Source organism: Erinaceus europaeus, chromosome 16, assembly GCF_950295315.1.
Source record: "Erinaceus europaeus chromosome 16, mEriEur2.1, whole genome shotgun sequence".
NCBI lineage: Eukaryota > Metazoa > Chordata > Mammalia > Eulipotyphla > Erinaceidae > Erinaceus > Erinaceus europaeus.
Window position 1 is genome coordinate 69998252 of NC_080177.1, and position 13317 is coordinate 70011568.

The 13317-nt window shown below is 42.2% G+C and overlaps 2 protein-coding genes across 2 annotated transcripts; both read right to left on the minus strand.

Annotated features, from left to right (window-relative positions):
• Nucleotides 1–280: 280 nt before the first annotated feature.
• Nucleotides 281–1258, minus strand: LOC103126829 (olfactory receptor 6E1-like). Its single transcript, XM_007537747.2, has one exon. The coding sequence runs from the start codon at nucleotides 1256–1258 to the stop codon at nucleotides 281–283; it is 978 nt and encodes a 325-aa protein (XP_007537809.2).
• Nucleotides 1259–11577: 10319 nt separating this feature from the next.
• On the minus strand, nucleotides 11578–12582 carry LOC103126840 (olfactory receptor 6E1-like). Its single transcript, XM_007537758.2, has one exon. The coding sequence runs from the start codon at nucleotides 12580–12582 to the stop codon at nucleotides 11578–11580; it is 1005 nt and encodes a 334-aa protein (XP_007537820.1).
• Nucleotides 12583–13317: the final 735 nt, after the last annotated feature.

Sequence of the window (13317 nt, forward strand, 5' to 3'; positions counted from 1 at the left end):
AGATGACTTATACAAAGAGCTAGTCATTTCCAAACCTCCCTGATAATTGGATTTTCCAAAATAATTGCACATTTTAAGCGGACAAATATACAACAATCAGATGTGCATGTAAAAACAAAGGTGTTCCTATGGAAACCAAGTTGCTTCTTTTTAATAAATTCAATAAAGCCAGATAATGAAAAGGATTTTTGTTAAATTTGATGTGGGTAAAAAAAAACTGTGAAGATCAGCAAACAGACAAGCAAAAAGTGGGAATTTTAGCATTCAGCTCATAAATGATTTATAAGAAGAGTTTATTCACCTGCTCCCTAAACACATGCTTCACCTGTTTGTTCCTGAGGGTGTAGATGAAGGGGTTGAGCATGGGGGTGACCACAGTGTTGAGCAAAGCCACCACCTTGTTGTGGTCCTCCCCCTGGCCACCCTTGCCTGACCGGATATACATGAAGATGCAGCTGCCATAGAAGAGAGACACGACGACGATGTGTGAGGAGCAGGTGGAGAAGGCTTTCTGCCTCTCCTTGACTGAGGGGATGCGCAGGATGGTGTGCAGGATGTGGCCGTAGCAGGTGGCCGTGACAGACAGGGTGCCCAGCAGGCTGAAGATGGCGACCACAAAGCCCAGGAGCTCTATCGGGCTTGTGTCTGCACAGATGAGTTCCAGGAGGGGGAAATTGTCACAGAAGAAATGGTTGATGACATTGGGGCCACAGAATGGCTGCTGAAATGTGATGACACTTGGAAAGATGATAAGAAGGAATCCTGTTGTCCAAGAGCAGAGGACTAGCTGGACACAGAGCCTTTTGTTCATGATGGTGGCATAGCGCAGAGGATGGCATATGGCCACGTACCTGTCAAAGGACATCACCGCCAGGAGGAGGAACTCTGCAGTGCCTAGGAAGAAATAGAAAAAAAATTGCAAAAAACAACCTGCTAGGGAGATGGTCTTGACTCCAGTGAGGATGTTGGTGAGCATCTTGGGGAAGATGTTGGAGGTGAACCAGATCTCCAGGACAGCAAAGTTGCGGAGGAAGTAGTACATGGGGGTGTGGAGGCGCCTGTCTAGGAGGGTGATGACCACAATGAGGAGGTTCCCCAGCAGAGTGAGGAGGTAGGTCAGGAGGAGCCCCAGGAAGATGAGCATCTGCAGCTCACAGGCATCTGAGAGCCCCAGCAGGACAAACTCGGTGATGGTGGTGTGGTTCCCCTTGATTCTTCTGCCCTTTGCTGGGGCTGACTGATCAGAGGTGTGTGACATTGGAGGTTGTGATGTTCTATGGATGATGTTCTGGAACTAGAGAGAAAGGCCAGTGAGCATTGTATTTGGACTTGACATTCCCCGACTGTTTGACTTGCAGCTCTGTCTATCCTCAGGCTATAGTTGTCCAGATCCTTCATTGAATCAGTATCAAGCCATGTACTTTGATCCAATTTCAGTTAATTTTATATGATTCTTTGGTAAAAGTTTTGCTGTTGCCATATCTTATTATTTTTTCTTTTTAAAGATTTACCTATTATGAAAGAGAAGGAGAATGAGAGAGGAGGGATTAAGAGAGGACTAGATATTCAGCTTAAGAGCCTATGTGACCTCTGCATTCCTGTAGATCTAAGCTCACATTCTGTGGTCATTAGTAGGAATGTTCCAAGCTGCCCCAATATTGACCCATCTTCCTCGGGTGTAGCCTAGAGTATGTTGTCCAGCCTCTAGGCCCCCAGGAATGCAAGCTGGTGCTCTCTCAGGGTAAGCTATCTCTCCAGCCAGAAATATATATTTTTCATCTAATGAATTTTCCCTTTTATCAGGAAGCCATTTTGCAAAGAATTGACATCTGTAAACAAAGGACGGACGGGTGGTGTTTGTTTGGTTTTAACTAGCAAAACAGAGTCTCCACAGAGTAAATAAAGTGGCATTGAAGTGACAATATGTGAAAGTGAAATTTTCACATTTGAAAATATGAAGTGGCAATGCAGAGTGGACTTCATAGTTGCTATTCCTCTTGCCATATCTTTTTTTTTTTTTAAAGAAACTGTGTATTAAATCAATCTCTCTCTCTCCCCCTCTTGCTCTCCCTTGCTTTCCCTCTCCTCTCCGACTCTGTCTCCCTCTCTCTCTGTCTCTCTCTTATACCAGAGTACTGCTCAACTCTATTTTATGGTGCTGTGGAGGATTGAACCTGGGACTTTGGAATTTCAGGCATGAGAGTCTCTTTTTTTTAAAATTATTTATTTATTGGATAGAGAGAGTCAGAAATTGAGAGGGGAGGGAAGGATAGAGGGTGAAAGACAGAGAGACACCTGCAACAGTGCTTCACCACTTGCAAAGTTTTCCCCCTGCAGGTGGGGGCTAGGGGCTCGAACCTAGGTTCTTGTACACTGTAACATGTGCGCTCAACCAGGGGTGCCACCGCCCAGCCCCGCATGAGAGTCTCTTTACATAACCATATGCTATCTACCCCCACCCTAAGTCTCTCTTATTCTTTTCCTTTAGAGGAGATGACACCTTTCACCATATTAGTCCAGGGGCCTCCAAGTCCCTTAATATTCTTCCCTAGACAAATTTTACAACCACTGAATCTGGGTGTTTGAAACATTGATGAAGTGCTACTTCTAGAGCTTGTCACAGGAAACATTGAAGTTTGAGAGATTATATCTAAGTTTCATTATTTACTTCTCTGGGCCTTGTTTTCTAACCTTACCAGAACCCTGTTTGCAGAATGACAATAGTAGATAAAAAGTCATTTTAGAATATGAATGAATAACGTATGCTTAACATTTAGTACAAGGCTGGCCACAGAGCTAGCCATCTTGTAATATTAGCTTTTTAAAACTTTTTTATTTCTTCCTATTGTTACTAATACTCTAACAGGATAATAGCCAGTAAGTAATACTTGAGGGGAGTCGTGCGGTAGCACAGCAGGTTAAGCGCATGTGGCACAAAGCACAAGGACTGGTGTAAGGATCCCGGTTTGAGCCCCCCATCCCCACCTGCAGGGGAGTCGCTTCACATGCAATGAAGCAGGTCTGCAGGTGTCTGTCTTTCTCTCCCTCCTCTGTCTTCCCCTCCTCTCTCCATTTCTCTCCGTCCTATCAACAATGACATCAATAACAACAACTACAACAACAATAAAAAAGACAACAAGGGCAACAAAAGGGAAAATAAATAAATATAAAAAATTGATAAAAAAGTAATAGTTGAAGAGAGTGAAATTTTAGATAATATGTATTAAAGTTGGGAGTCGGGCGGCAGCACAGTGGGTTGAGCAAATGTGGCGCAAAGCGCAAGTACCGGCTTAAGGATCCCGGTTCTAGCCCCCGGCTCCCCACCTGCAGGGGAGTCGCTTCACAGGCGGTGAAGCAGGTCTGCAGGTGTCTATCTTTCTCTCCCCCTCTCTGTCTTCCCCTCCTCTCTCCATTTCTCTCTGTCCTATCCAACAATGACAACAACAGTAATAACTACAGCAATAAAACAACAAGGGCAACAAAAGGGAATACATAAATAAATAGTAAAAAATATGTATTAAAAATAAAAATGAAAAAAGTATTACCAATTCATTATGGAAATTTTAGGCAATAAAGAGAAATGCAATACAAAGAATCACTTGTAGTCACACAGAGACACATTTCCTTAAGGTTTTGCTTCATTCCTATGTGTCTTTAGCTATTCTTATGTGGTGCTTATTGCTGCATATGGTTGTGTTATAGATCACACATTTTCTACCTTTTCCTCCCCATATATTACTATTACAAATATTTGTCATGCTACTCCAGACCTTTTGTTAAATATTAACAAGATATTGGAAGGCCTTTTGAGTGTCACATGTGATATGCAACTGGTCTAAATAGAAGAGAACATGTTTTTGATAGATATCACACTGGATAATTTAGATTAATTTCATCAGTAATAATAATAAAAAATAGGGCTGGGGAGACAGCATAAAGTTTATGCAAAAGACTGTCATACCTGAGGCTCAGTGATCCCAGTTTCAATACTCAGCAGCACCACCATAAGCCAGAGCTGAGACTGGAGCAGGAGCAAAGGTGATAAAGTTGAATCAGGGAAGTGGCAAGACACCACAGTACATCTGTGTGAAATATACATTTAAATGTAGAAGAAATGAAAACAGGAACATAAATGCCATTTAATTCTGGGCTGTTGTTGAGATTTTTTTTTTTTTTCACTCTTCTTTTTATTACTGTTTGCAGTGACTTAGCCTAAAAAAAATTATGGCAAGCCCACAAGGAGCCCAGTTGAATTCAGAGCTGGCTAGACACTGGAGGAGAGATCAAGGGAGAACAAATATCTGCTATGAAAATGGTGAGAAAAGCCTTAGCGGTACTGTACCTCTTTAACGGGACATGAGTCAGGACGTTGAGAATGATGAAGACATCGAAGAAACCAACTGTGCCACAGTCCACCAGGGGCCTCTGAGCAGACAACAGGCTTGTAGGCAAAGTATGCTGAGGAATCAGCTTCCCTTGAACTATTCCAAACACTGCAACATGCAGGTGACCTTACTAGCTACTAGGCAAGGTGCTTGTTTGTCTCCTGGAAGTTGATGACTCTTGAAGCTGCTGACTCTGCAGCGTTGTCCAAGGACTACACTTTTTGGAGGACTCAAGTGAGATTCAGAGTGAAGGAAATACCAGATCAGTTCTATGGTCTGCAGGTGAAAGACAGTGACACAGATCTTCTCCTCTTTGTTGCCTGTATCACCAGAACAACCGGTCTTCCTTAAAGAGCAACTCCCAACAGTGTTGCCAATGATACATTCCCAGATCTTAGAAATGAACTCTCTGAATCAACCCTACAAGTGTTGAGTGGCTGCCCTGTTTCTTGGAAAGTTTCTATGGCCCCTTGTCCCATTACTGTCAGTGTTTGATCACTTCACTAGGGAAGTGGATGGAGAAGCCTATCTATTCATCTGTCCTCTCTTTCCTAACTCAGAGACATACACCGCTTTAGGTAGATTCACAAGACTTACCTTCTGTTAGGCTTAAGAAGCTTTTGGCTAATGGTACATACGCATCTGGGGTCCTGATGCCCATTGAGGATTCTGCTGTATTCTTTGAATGGTGGAGTCCATGTCTCTGTGGAGCTGGCTTCAGACTTGGGCTACCGGGGCTCGGTCTGACATCCATAATATCTCAGAGGAGCACTAAGTACCAAGCTCAAGCTTAAATCAGCCTAGAGATTGTCTCACTTACCTTGCCAATTGGAGGTGTGCTTCCCCTGAGGTTCATTACCCTGGGTGGTAGCAGGGACTGGGAAGGTCCCTTACCTCTTAACTTTCATTGACTTTGGGGTGGAAACTACTTTTTTTTCTGGCTTGAGAACCTTAGAAACTTCTAAGGAGCTTGATTGCAACAATGAACCACAGTTATTAAAACTTTGAACAATTTCTTCTTGAGTGCTTGTAGTGTGATAAGCACTGGTCTATATGTTAGAGATATACGGGCAGAGTCTTGGGGGTGGGTGGGTGGGGACCAAAGGACATTAAACAACAATTTCTGTTGTGAATAGTGTTCTGAAGAAGAGCTCAGAGGAGATCAACTGCACTAAAGGATTAAAACATGTCTTTGAGGGGATATATACATTGAGACTTGAAGCATGAGTTAGAGAGGGAGGGGCAGAAGGGGGAGGCATCTTTGATTAGGATGTCATTCAACAGACACTAAGCTTGCGCCAGCATGTGTGCTAAGCACTGAGGATGACCGAGATGGTGAATGAAACATGGTCCCTGGTCCCTATGGCACTCACTGTCCATTGAGGGGAGTTGGTAGGAGGGTGTTGGTAGCAGTCTCCAACTTTGTCTCTGGCTCTTTCGTACTGATATTTCTTTATAAGCTGTATGCATCCCTGTATAATCTATCCCCTGGCCCCCCTAAAACTAATTTGTAATCTTACTTTTTTCCTTTGTTCACCAAAGTATTCCCTACTTTTTACAGATAAAACTGGCTGAGTTAACTTGACTGCAAAAAGTGATACGAATTTAGGAGTCAACCAACTCCATCAGAACTCAGAGAGAGAGGAGGGAAATGGGAGGGACAGTTGGATGCAGTAATAGGGTTCTGAAAGCCTTGGAGGGGAAGAGAGGACTGGATCTGGAAGAAAAAGGGGGCAATTATATACAAATGGAGACAGATAGTTGTAGAGATGATAACCCATGTCTGCAACCTTAGAACTGCTGTGGCTTGTAGTGGAGGAACTGGACAGTTAGAACTCTGGTGGTGGGAGCAGTATGGAATTATATCCCTGTTGACATGTTATTGTATAGATCAATATTAAATCATTAGTAAAATAAAAAAAGAATTTAAGAGTCAATGATTTGCTTGGAAAGGTAAGTGAGTGTCTGCCATTTAGCTGCCCGTCTTAGATGAGTCAGTGAGTCAGTTTGACTGTAGTGCCCCTCCCCTGAAAGAAAGGCTATAGATTGTTTGCCTTCGTGTGTATGTATTCTGCAAGCCCAGTTCCCTCTTACCTGTGTTTTCACACTCCTGTGTGGTGATCAGTGGGCTGGCAAGTAAATGACAGAGAAACTAGAAGAATGGAAGGTGGTCTACAAAAAAAGAAAGAAAGAAAGAAAGAAACAAACAAACAAAAAAGAAAAAGCCTAGTGGTGGTGGTAGCATGAAATGATATAATTCTATCTAGAATATTTTGAATATATAATCCACAGATCTGAGTGACGATTGATGATAAGATATATGAGAAAGAGGAGAGAAGCTGAAATTATTTTGCATGCTTTTGATTGGACACCTTTCTTTATTTTTTTAATTGTAATTAAAATTATTTATTTATTTATTAAATATATACAGAGAAAAATTGACAGGGAGGGGGAGATAGAGAGGGAGAGAGACAGAGGACACCTGCAGCCCTTTTTCACCACTTGTGAAGCTTTCCCCTGCAGGTGGGGACCAGGGGCTTGAATCTGAGTCCTTGTAAATGGTTATGTGTGCACTTAATCAGGTTTGTCACCACCTGTCCCCTTTTTAAAAATTAGTTTACTGAGATATGCATGCACGCATGTGTGCGCACGCGCACACACACACACACACACACACACACACACACACACACACACACACACACACAGAGAGTGACAGATGATGCTAGAGCACTGCTCAGCTCTTGCTAAGTATTGAACCTGGGACCTTGAAGCCTCTGGCATGAAAGTGTTTTGCAGAACCATCATGCTGTCTTTCTAGTCCTCTTCTGTATTTTTTTTTATTACAGAAAAATACATGTAACAAAATTGAGTGGTCTGGGAGGTGGCTCAGTGGATGGAGCATTGGACTCTTGAGCATGGGGTCCAGGGTTTGATACCTGAAATTATAAGTTTGATACATGTACCGCCAGAGTGATGTTTGGTTCTTTCTCTCTCCTCCTATCTTTCTCATTAGTAAATAAATAAATTCTTTTAAAAATTGACTATTTTAGTCACTTGATATGTGTGTGTGTGTGTGTGTGCGCGCGCATATGCATGCACGTGCTGGGAGTTGATTTCAGAGCCTCATAGCTGGAAAGCATGTATTTTTCCCCCAAATCTTTTTATTTATTTATTTATTTATTTATTTATTTATTTATTTATTTATTTGTTATTGGATAGAGACAGAGAGAAATTGAGAGAGAAGGGGGAGATAGAGAGGAAGAGAGACAGAGAGACACCTATAGACCTGCTTCACCATCTGTGAAAGGACTCCCTTGCAGGTGGGGAGCCGGGGACTTGAGCCAGGATCCTAACAGGTCCTTGCACTTTGTGCCATGTGCACTTAACCCGCTGCACTACCGCCTGACTCCTGAAAGCATGTATTCTATGGCTGAGCTATCACCCTGGCACATTTAACAATTTTTCTAGTGTGTGTGTGTGAGAGAGAGAGGGGGGGAAGAGAGAATGTGAATGTGAATGTGAAAGTGAAAGTTATCAGTGCGTTGGTCTGTCATTTGTAGTGTCATGGATCAAGCCCAGTCCTCACACGTGCAAGGTATAGCTCTATGACTGAATCCCCTCCCCAGTCCCAATTTTAAGTGCAAGGTGCAGTGACAGTTATGTGTCTGCCACTACAATCATTTCAACATTTTTTTTCATCTCCCATAGCCAAACCTTAAATCTAGTAACCCACTCCACCACCAGCCCCTGGTAACTGCTATTCTATTCTGTCTCCATGACTTGGCTACTCTAGTAGGTCCTCTCTAGGTCCTCGCAGTTTATCCATGTTGTAGCATTTATCAGACTTTTATTCTTGGGGCCAGAAGATAACACACTTGGTGAATGTTTGCCTTGTTATGTATGTGACTTGGGTTTGAGCCCAGCACCACATGGGGGTACCCTGGCCCCAGTGCTTTGGCATCTTTCTTATTTGAGGGAAGTTATTCATTTCCTCCTGGTTTTCAAATGTATTACTAAAGAATCATATACATTTTTTTCTGGTTCCAGATGAACATTTGTAGCATTTGTTCTATTCTCCTAAAAGATGTGCTTGGGATCTTGGTGGGGATAGCATTAAATTTGTAGATGGTTCTGGGTAGTATATTCATTTTGATGATGTTAATTCTTCCAACCCATGAACATGGAATATCTTTCCACTTCTTTGTGTGTTTTTCAATTTCCTTGAGTAGTGACTCATAATTTTCAGTATACAAGTCTTTCACTTCTTTGATTAGGTTTATTCCTAGATATTTTATTGTTTTTGCTGCTATAGTAAAAGGAATTGATTTCTGGATTTCAATTTCTTCTACGTTAGTGTTTGTATAGAGGAATGCCACTGACTTTTGAATGTTAATTTTGTAGGCTGACACCTTACTGTATTTCCTGATGATTTCCAAAAGCTCCTTGCTGGATTCCTTAGGTTTTTCTGTGTATACTATCATGTCATCTGCAAATAGGGAGAGTTTGACTTCTTCTCTTCCAATCTGTATGCCTTTAATTCCTTGCTCCTGCCTGATTGCTATGGCAAGAACTTCCAACACTATGTTGAATAGTAATGATGATATTGGGCAGCCCTGTCTAGTAACTGATCTGATGGCAAATGCCTCCAGTTTTCACCGTTGAGTATGATGTTGGCTGTAGGTTTGCTATATATAGACTCCACTATCTTCAGGAATTTTCCATCTATTCCCATTTTTTGTAGTGTTTTGATCATAAAGGGATGTTGTATTTTGTCAAAGGCTTTCTCTGCATCTATTGATATGACCATGTGTTTTTTGGTCTTGCTTTTGTTGATGTGGTGGATCATGTTGATTGATTTACGTATACTAAACCAACCTTGCATGCCTGGGATAAACCCCACTTGGTCATGATGAACAATCTTTTTGATATACTGCTGTATCCGGCTGGCTAGAATTTTGTTCAATATTTTCGCATCTATGTTCATCAGAGATATTGGTCTGTAGTTTTCTTTTTTGGTTGTGTCCCTGTCTGCTTTTGGTATCAGGGTGATGTTGGCTTCATAGAAACTGGCAGGGAGTACTCCAGTGTCTTCAATCTTCTGGAAGACTTTTAAAAGTAGAGGTATTAGTTCTTCTTTGAAGGTTTTGTAGAATCATTTGTAAAACCATCTGGTCCAGGAATTTTATTTTTGGGAAGATTTTTGATAACTGTTTCAATTTCATTAGCATTTTAAAAAGTAATTACTCTGAATTAGGGCTATTTGTGTCCTTTAAATTTTCTTTTTAGATTTAAAATTCTTCAGAAGGAACAGTGTAGTATTATCTCCCATAATATGAACTACATTTTTCAAAATATGACATTAGTATGATAATTAGTTGGGAATGCATTAGTATGCTAATACATGCTATACATTTATCATCACGACTTTATTTTTGTCTTTATCAAAATCATGACTATGATAGGTTCAAACTGAAATAGAACAAATACTGTATGTACACTGTATCACATTTAATGTAAATTTTTATATTGTAATTTACAACAGTTTAGTTAAATTATGTCTAATAGCAATATTTAATACCAGATAATGACTAGTGTGAAATTCAAAGGTGAAGAAGGGAGGTAGGGTTAAAAATAGACAAAAAGGAACTAACATTTTGTTGGATAGTATGCCAGCTCCCCCTGGCTTCTGCTTAACTATATGCCTATATAGGGATAGATTTAATCCCATTCAAAGCTTTGGTCTATTTACATAAATCACTTTTACATTTACATAAAGCACTCCCTCCAGGGCATTGGTGGTTCAGTGATAGGATTCTCGCCTGCTCCACCCCCTCCTTGTCACACTCTGATTTTCGGCAGTCACTTTTCTCTACACCCTCTCTATGTCACATCCTGTTTCCACCCTACTTGGCAAGTATATATAAAGACAGCATTGTGAGTTTTAGGGTACTTTACCTTTAGTTTAGCTTAGCTCGTCTTAGATTGCGCTGCGTCCTGCATGAATAAAGAGATACTGCCTACAGCTCAACCATGAGTCCCTGGTCGTCTGTTACCTGCCCGTGAAGCCAGCCCGGCAAAAACAACATAGCCCGCGCAAAACAACAACATTTGTTGAGGACTTATATGTATCAGCTACCATATAAGACACTTATCATAGAATGTCCCATGTGACTTTCATTGTGGTTCATTGTCGTATGTGTGTGTATGTGTGATGTTATTCCATTTTTACAGATGGGAACATTAGATTCAGGGAAGCACTGACTAGTTGGTAGAATAAGTATTATCAATTGAAATAAGAAATTAATATAATCATCTTTTCAAAATAATAAGCTATTAGTTTTAGTGATTTTTAGTTCTTGATGATAGGAGTGTGTACATGAAAGAGGACTATACGTGTGAAACAAAGACAGTGCCAACAGAACTATTCTTTCACTGACTGTCTCAGAGGCACAGGCACAAAGTTGTTTTTCTTTTTTTTTATAAAAAGGAAACATTGACAAAACCATAGGATAAGAGGGGTACAACTCCACACAATCCCCACCACCAGAACTCCATATCCTATCCTGTTCCCCTGATAGCTTTCCTATTCGTTTTATTATTATTATTTTATTTATAAAAAGGAAACCTTGACAAAACCATAGGATAAAAGGGGTACAACTCCACACAATTCCCACTACCAGATCTCCGCTCCTATCCCATCCGCTCCCCTGATAGCTTTCCTGTTCTTTAACCCTCTGGGAATATGGACACAAGGTCAGTGTGGAATGCAGAAGGTGGAAGGTCTGGCTTCTTTAATTGCTTCCCCATTGAACATGGGCATAGACAGGTGGATCCATACTCCCAGCCTCAGGCACAAAGTTTTAAGCTAGTCTGCAAGTACATACTGTACATTTATATGATCTATGATAATGGATTGTCACTCTATACTTGTAATTAACTACAGAGATAGATCTGGCCTTCAGCAAGTATGTTGTTCTGTTGGAAAATCAGGCCAAAATCAATGGGATGAGCATAACTAATCACTTTGATAAAAAAAAAGTTGATATGAGGGTTCAGGAAGCTTTCAAGTTTATACAGAATTGCAGTGAGTGACATCCTGGAAACCAGTCATCAGGACCTTTTCTGATAAGGACTGATACTTGTAGGGGCCTGATATACCTTTAGCTAATCTGGATGAGCTCAGTCTGAATTAGCTCAGCCCTGGTGCCCACAGAATTTGTAAGAAGAGTTTACTCACCTGCTCCCTAAACACATGCTTCACCTGTTTGTTCCTGAGGGTGTAGATGAAGGGGTTGAGCATGGGGGTGACCACAGTGTTGAGCAAAGCCACCACCTTGTTGTGGTCCTCCCCCTGGCCACCCTTGCCTGACCGGATATACATGAAGATGCAGCTGCCATAGAAGAGAGACACGACAATGATGTGTGAGGAGCAGGTGGAGAAGGCTTTCTGCCTCTCCTTGACTGAGGGGATGCGCAGGATGGTGTGCAGGATGTGGCCGTAGCAGGTGGCCGTGACAGACAGGGTGCCCAGCAGGCTGAAGATGGCGACCACAAAGCCCAGGAGCTCTATCGGGCTTGTGTCTGCACAGATGAGTTCCAGGAGGGGGAAATTGTCACAGAAGAAATGGTTGATGACATTGGGGCCACAGAATGGCTGCTGAAATGTGATGACACTTGGAAAGATGATAAGAAGGAATCCTGTTGTCCAAGAGCAGAGGACTAGCTGGACACAGAGCCTTTTGTTCATGATGGTGGCATAGCGCAGAGGATGGCATATGGCCACGTACCTGTCAAAGGACATCACCGCCAGGAGGAGGAACTCTGCAGTGCCTAGGAAGAAATAGAGAAAACTCTGTAGGAAGCATGCTGGGAGGGAGATGGTCTTGACTCCAGTGAGGATGTTGGTGAGCATCTTGGGGAAGATGTTGGAGGTGAACCAGATCTCCAGGACAGCAAAGTTGCGGAGGAAGTAGTACATGGGGGTGTGGAGGCGCCTGTCTAGGAGGGTGATGACCACAATGAGGAGGTTCCCCAGCAGAGTGAGGAGGTAGGTCAGGAGGAGCCCCAGGAAGATGAGCATCTGCAGCTCACAGGCATCTGAGAGCCCCAGCAGGACAAACTCGGTGATGGTGGTGTGGTTCTCCTTGATTCTTCTGCCCTTTGCTGGGGCTGACTGATCAGAGGTGTGTGACATCAGGGGTTGTGATGTTTTGGAGGATGAGGCTCCTGGAAGTGAGAGGAGTGAGAATTACATTTTCAGCGGGTTCTTGTCATGCCTGTGCTTTAGACTAAAAGTGATGACTGCAGGGTTAATTTTCTTTTTTTCAAGAGGAGAAGCTCAAAGCCCTTGGAAAGATCTCTCTCTAGAGGTCATGTTTTAGGTCACTAGGTGATGATGCACCTGGTAGAAGAGCCCTACCCCACTAGGGAAAGATAGAAACAGGCTAAGAGTATGGTTGTACCTCTCCGTTGCCCATGTCCAGCAGAGATTCAATTATAGAAGGCAGACCTTCCACCTTCTGCACCCCATAAGGATCCTGGATCCATACCCACAGGGGGATAAAGAATAAGAAAGCATCCAGTGGAGGGATGGGATGTGGAACTCTCATGGTGGGAATTGTATCCCTCTAATCCTACAGTCTTGTCAATTATTATTAAATCAGTAAAAAAAATTAAAAAATGCATGTTACCATGTGTAAAGCAGTACTTCAGGTGTCTCTATCCCCTTCTTTAATTTTTTAATTATCTTTATTTATTGGATAAAGACAGCCAGAAATCAAAAGGGAAGGGGGGATAGAGAGGAAGAGAGACAGAGACACTTGAAGCACTGCTTCACCACTTGTGAGGCTTTCCCCCTGCAGGTGGGGATCAGGGACTGAAACCTGTGGCCTTGCACATTGTAACGTGCACTCAGGCAGATGTGCCACCA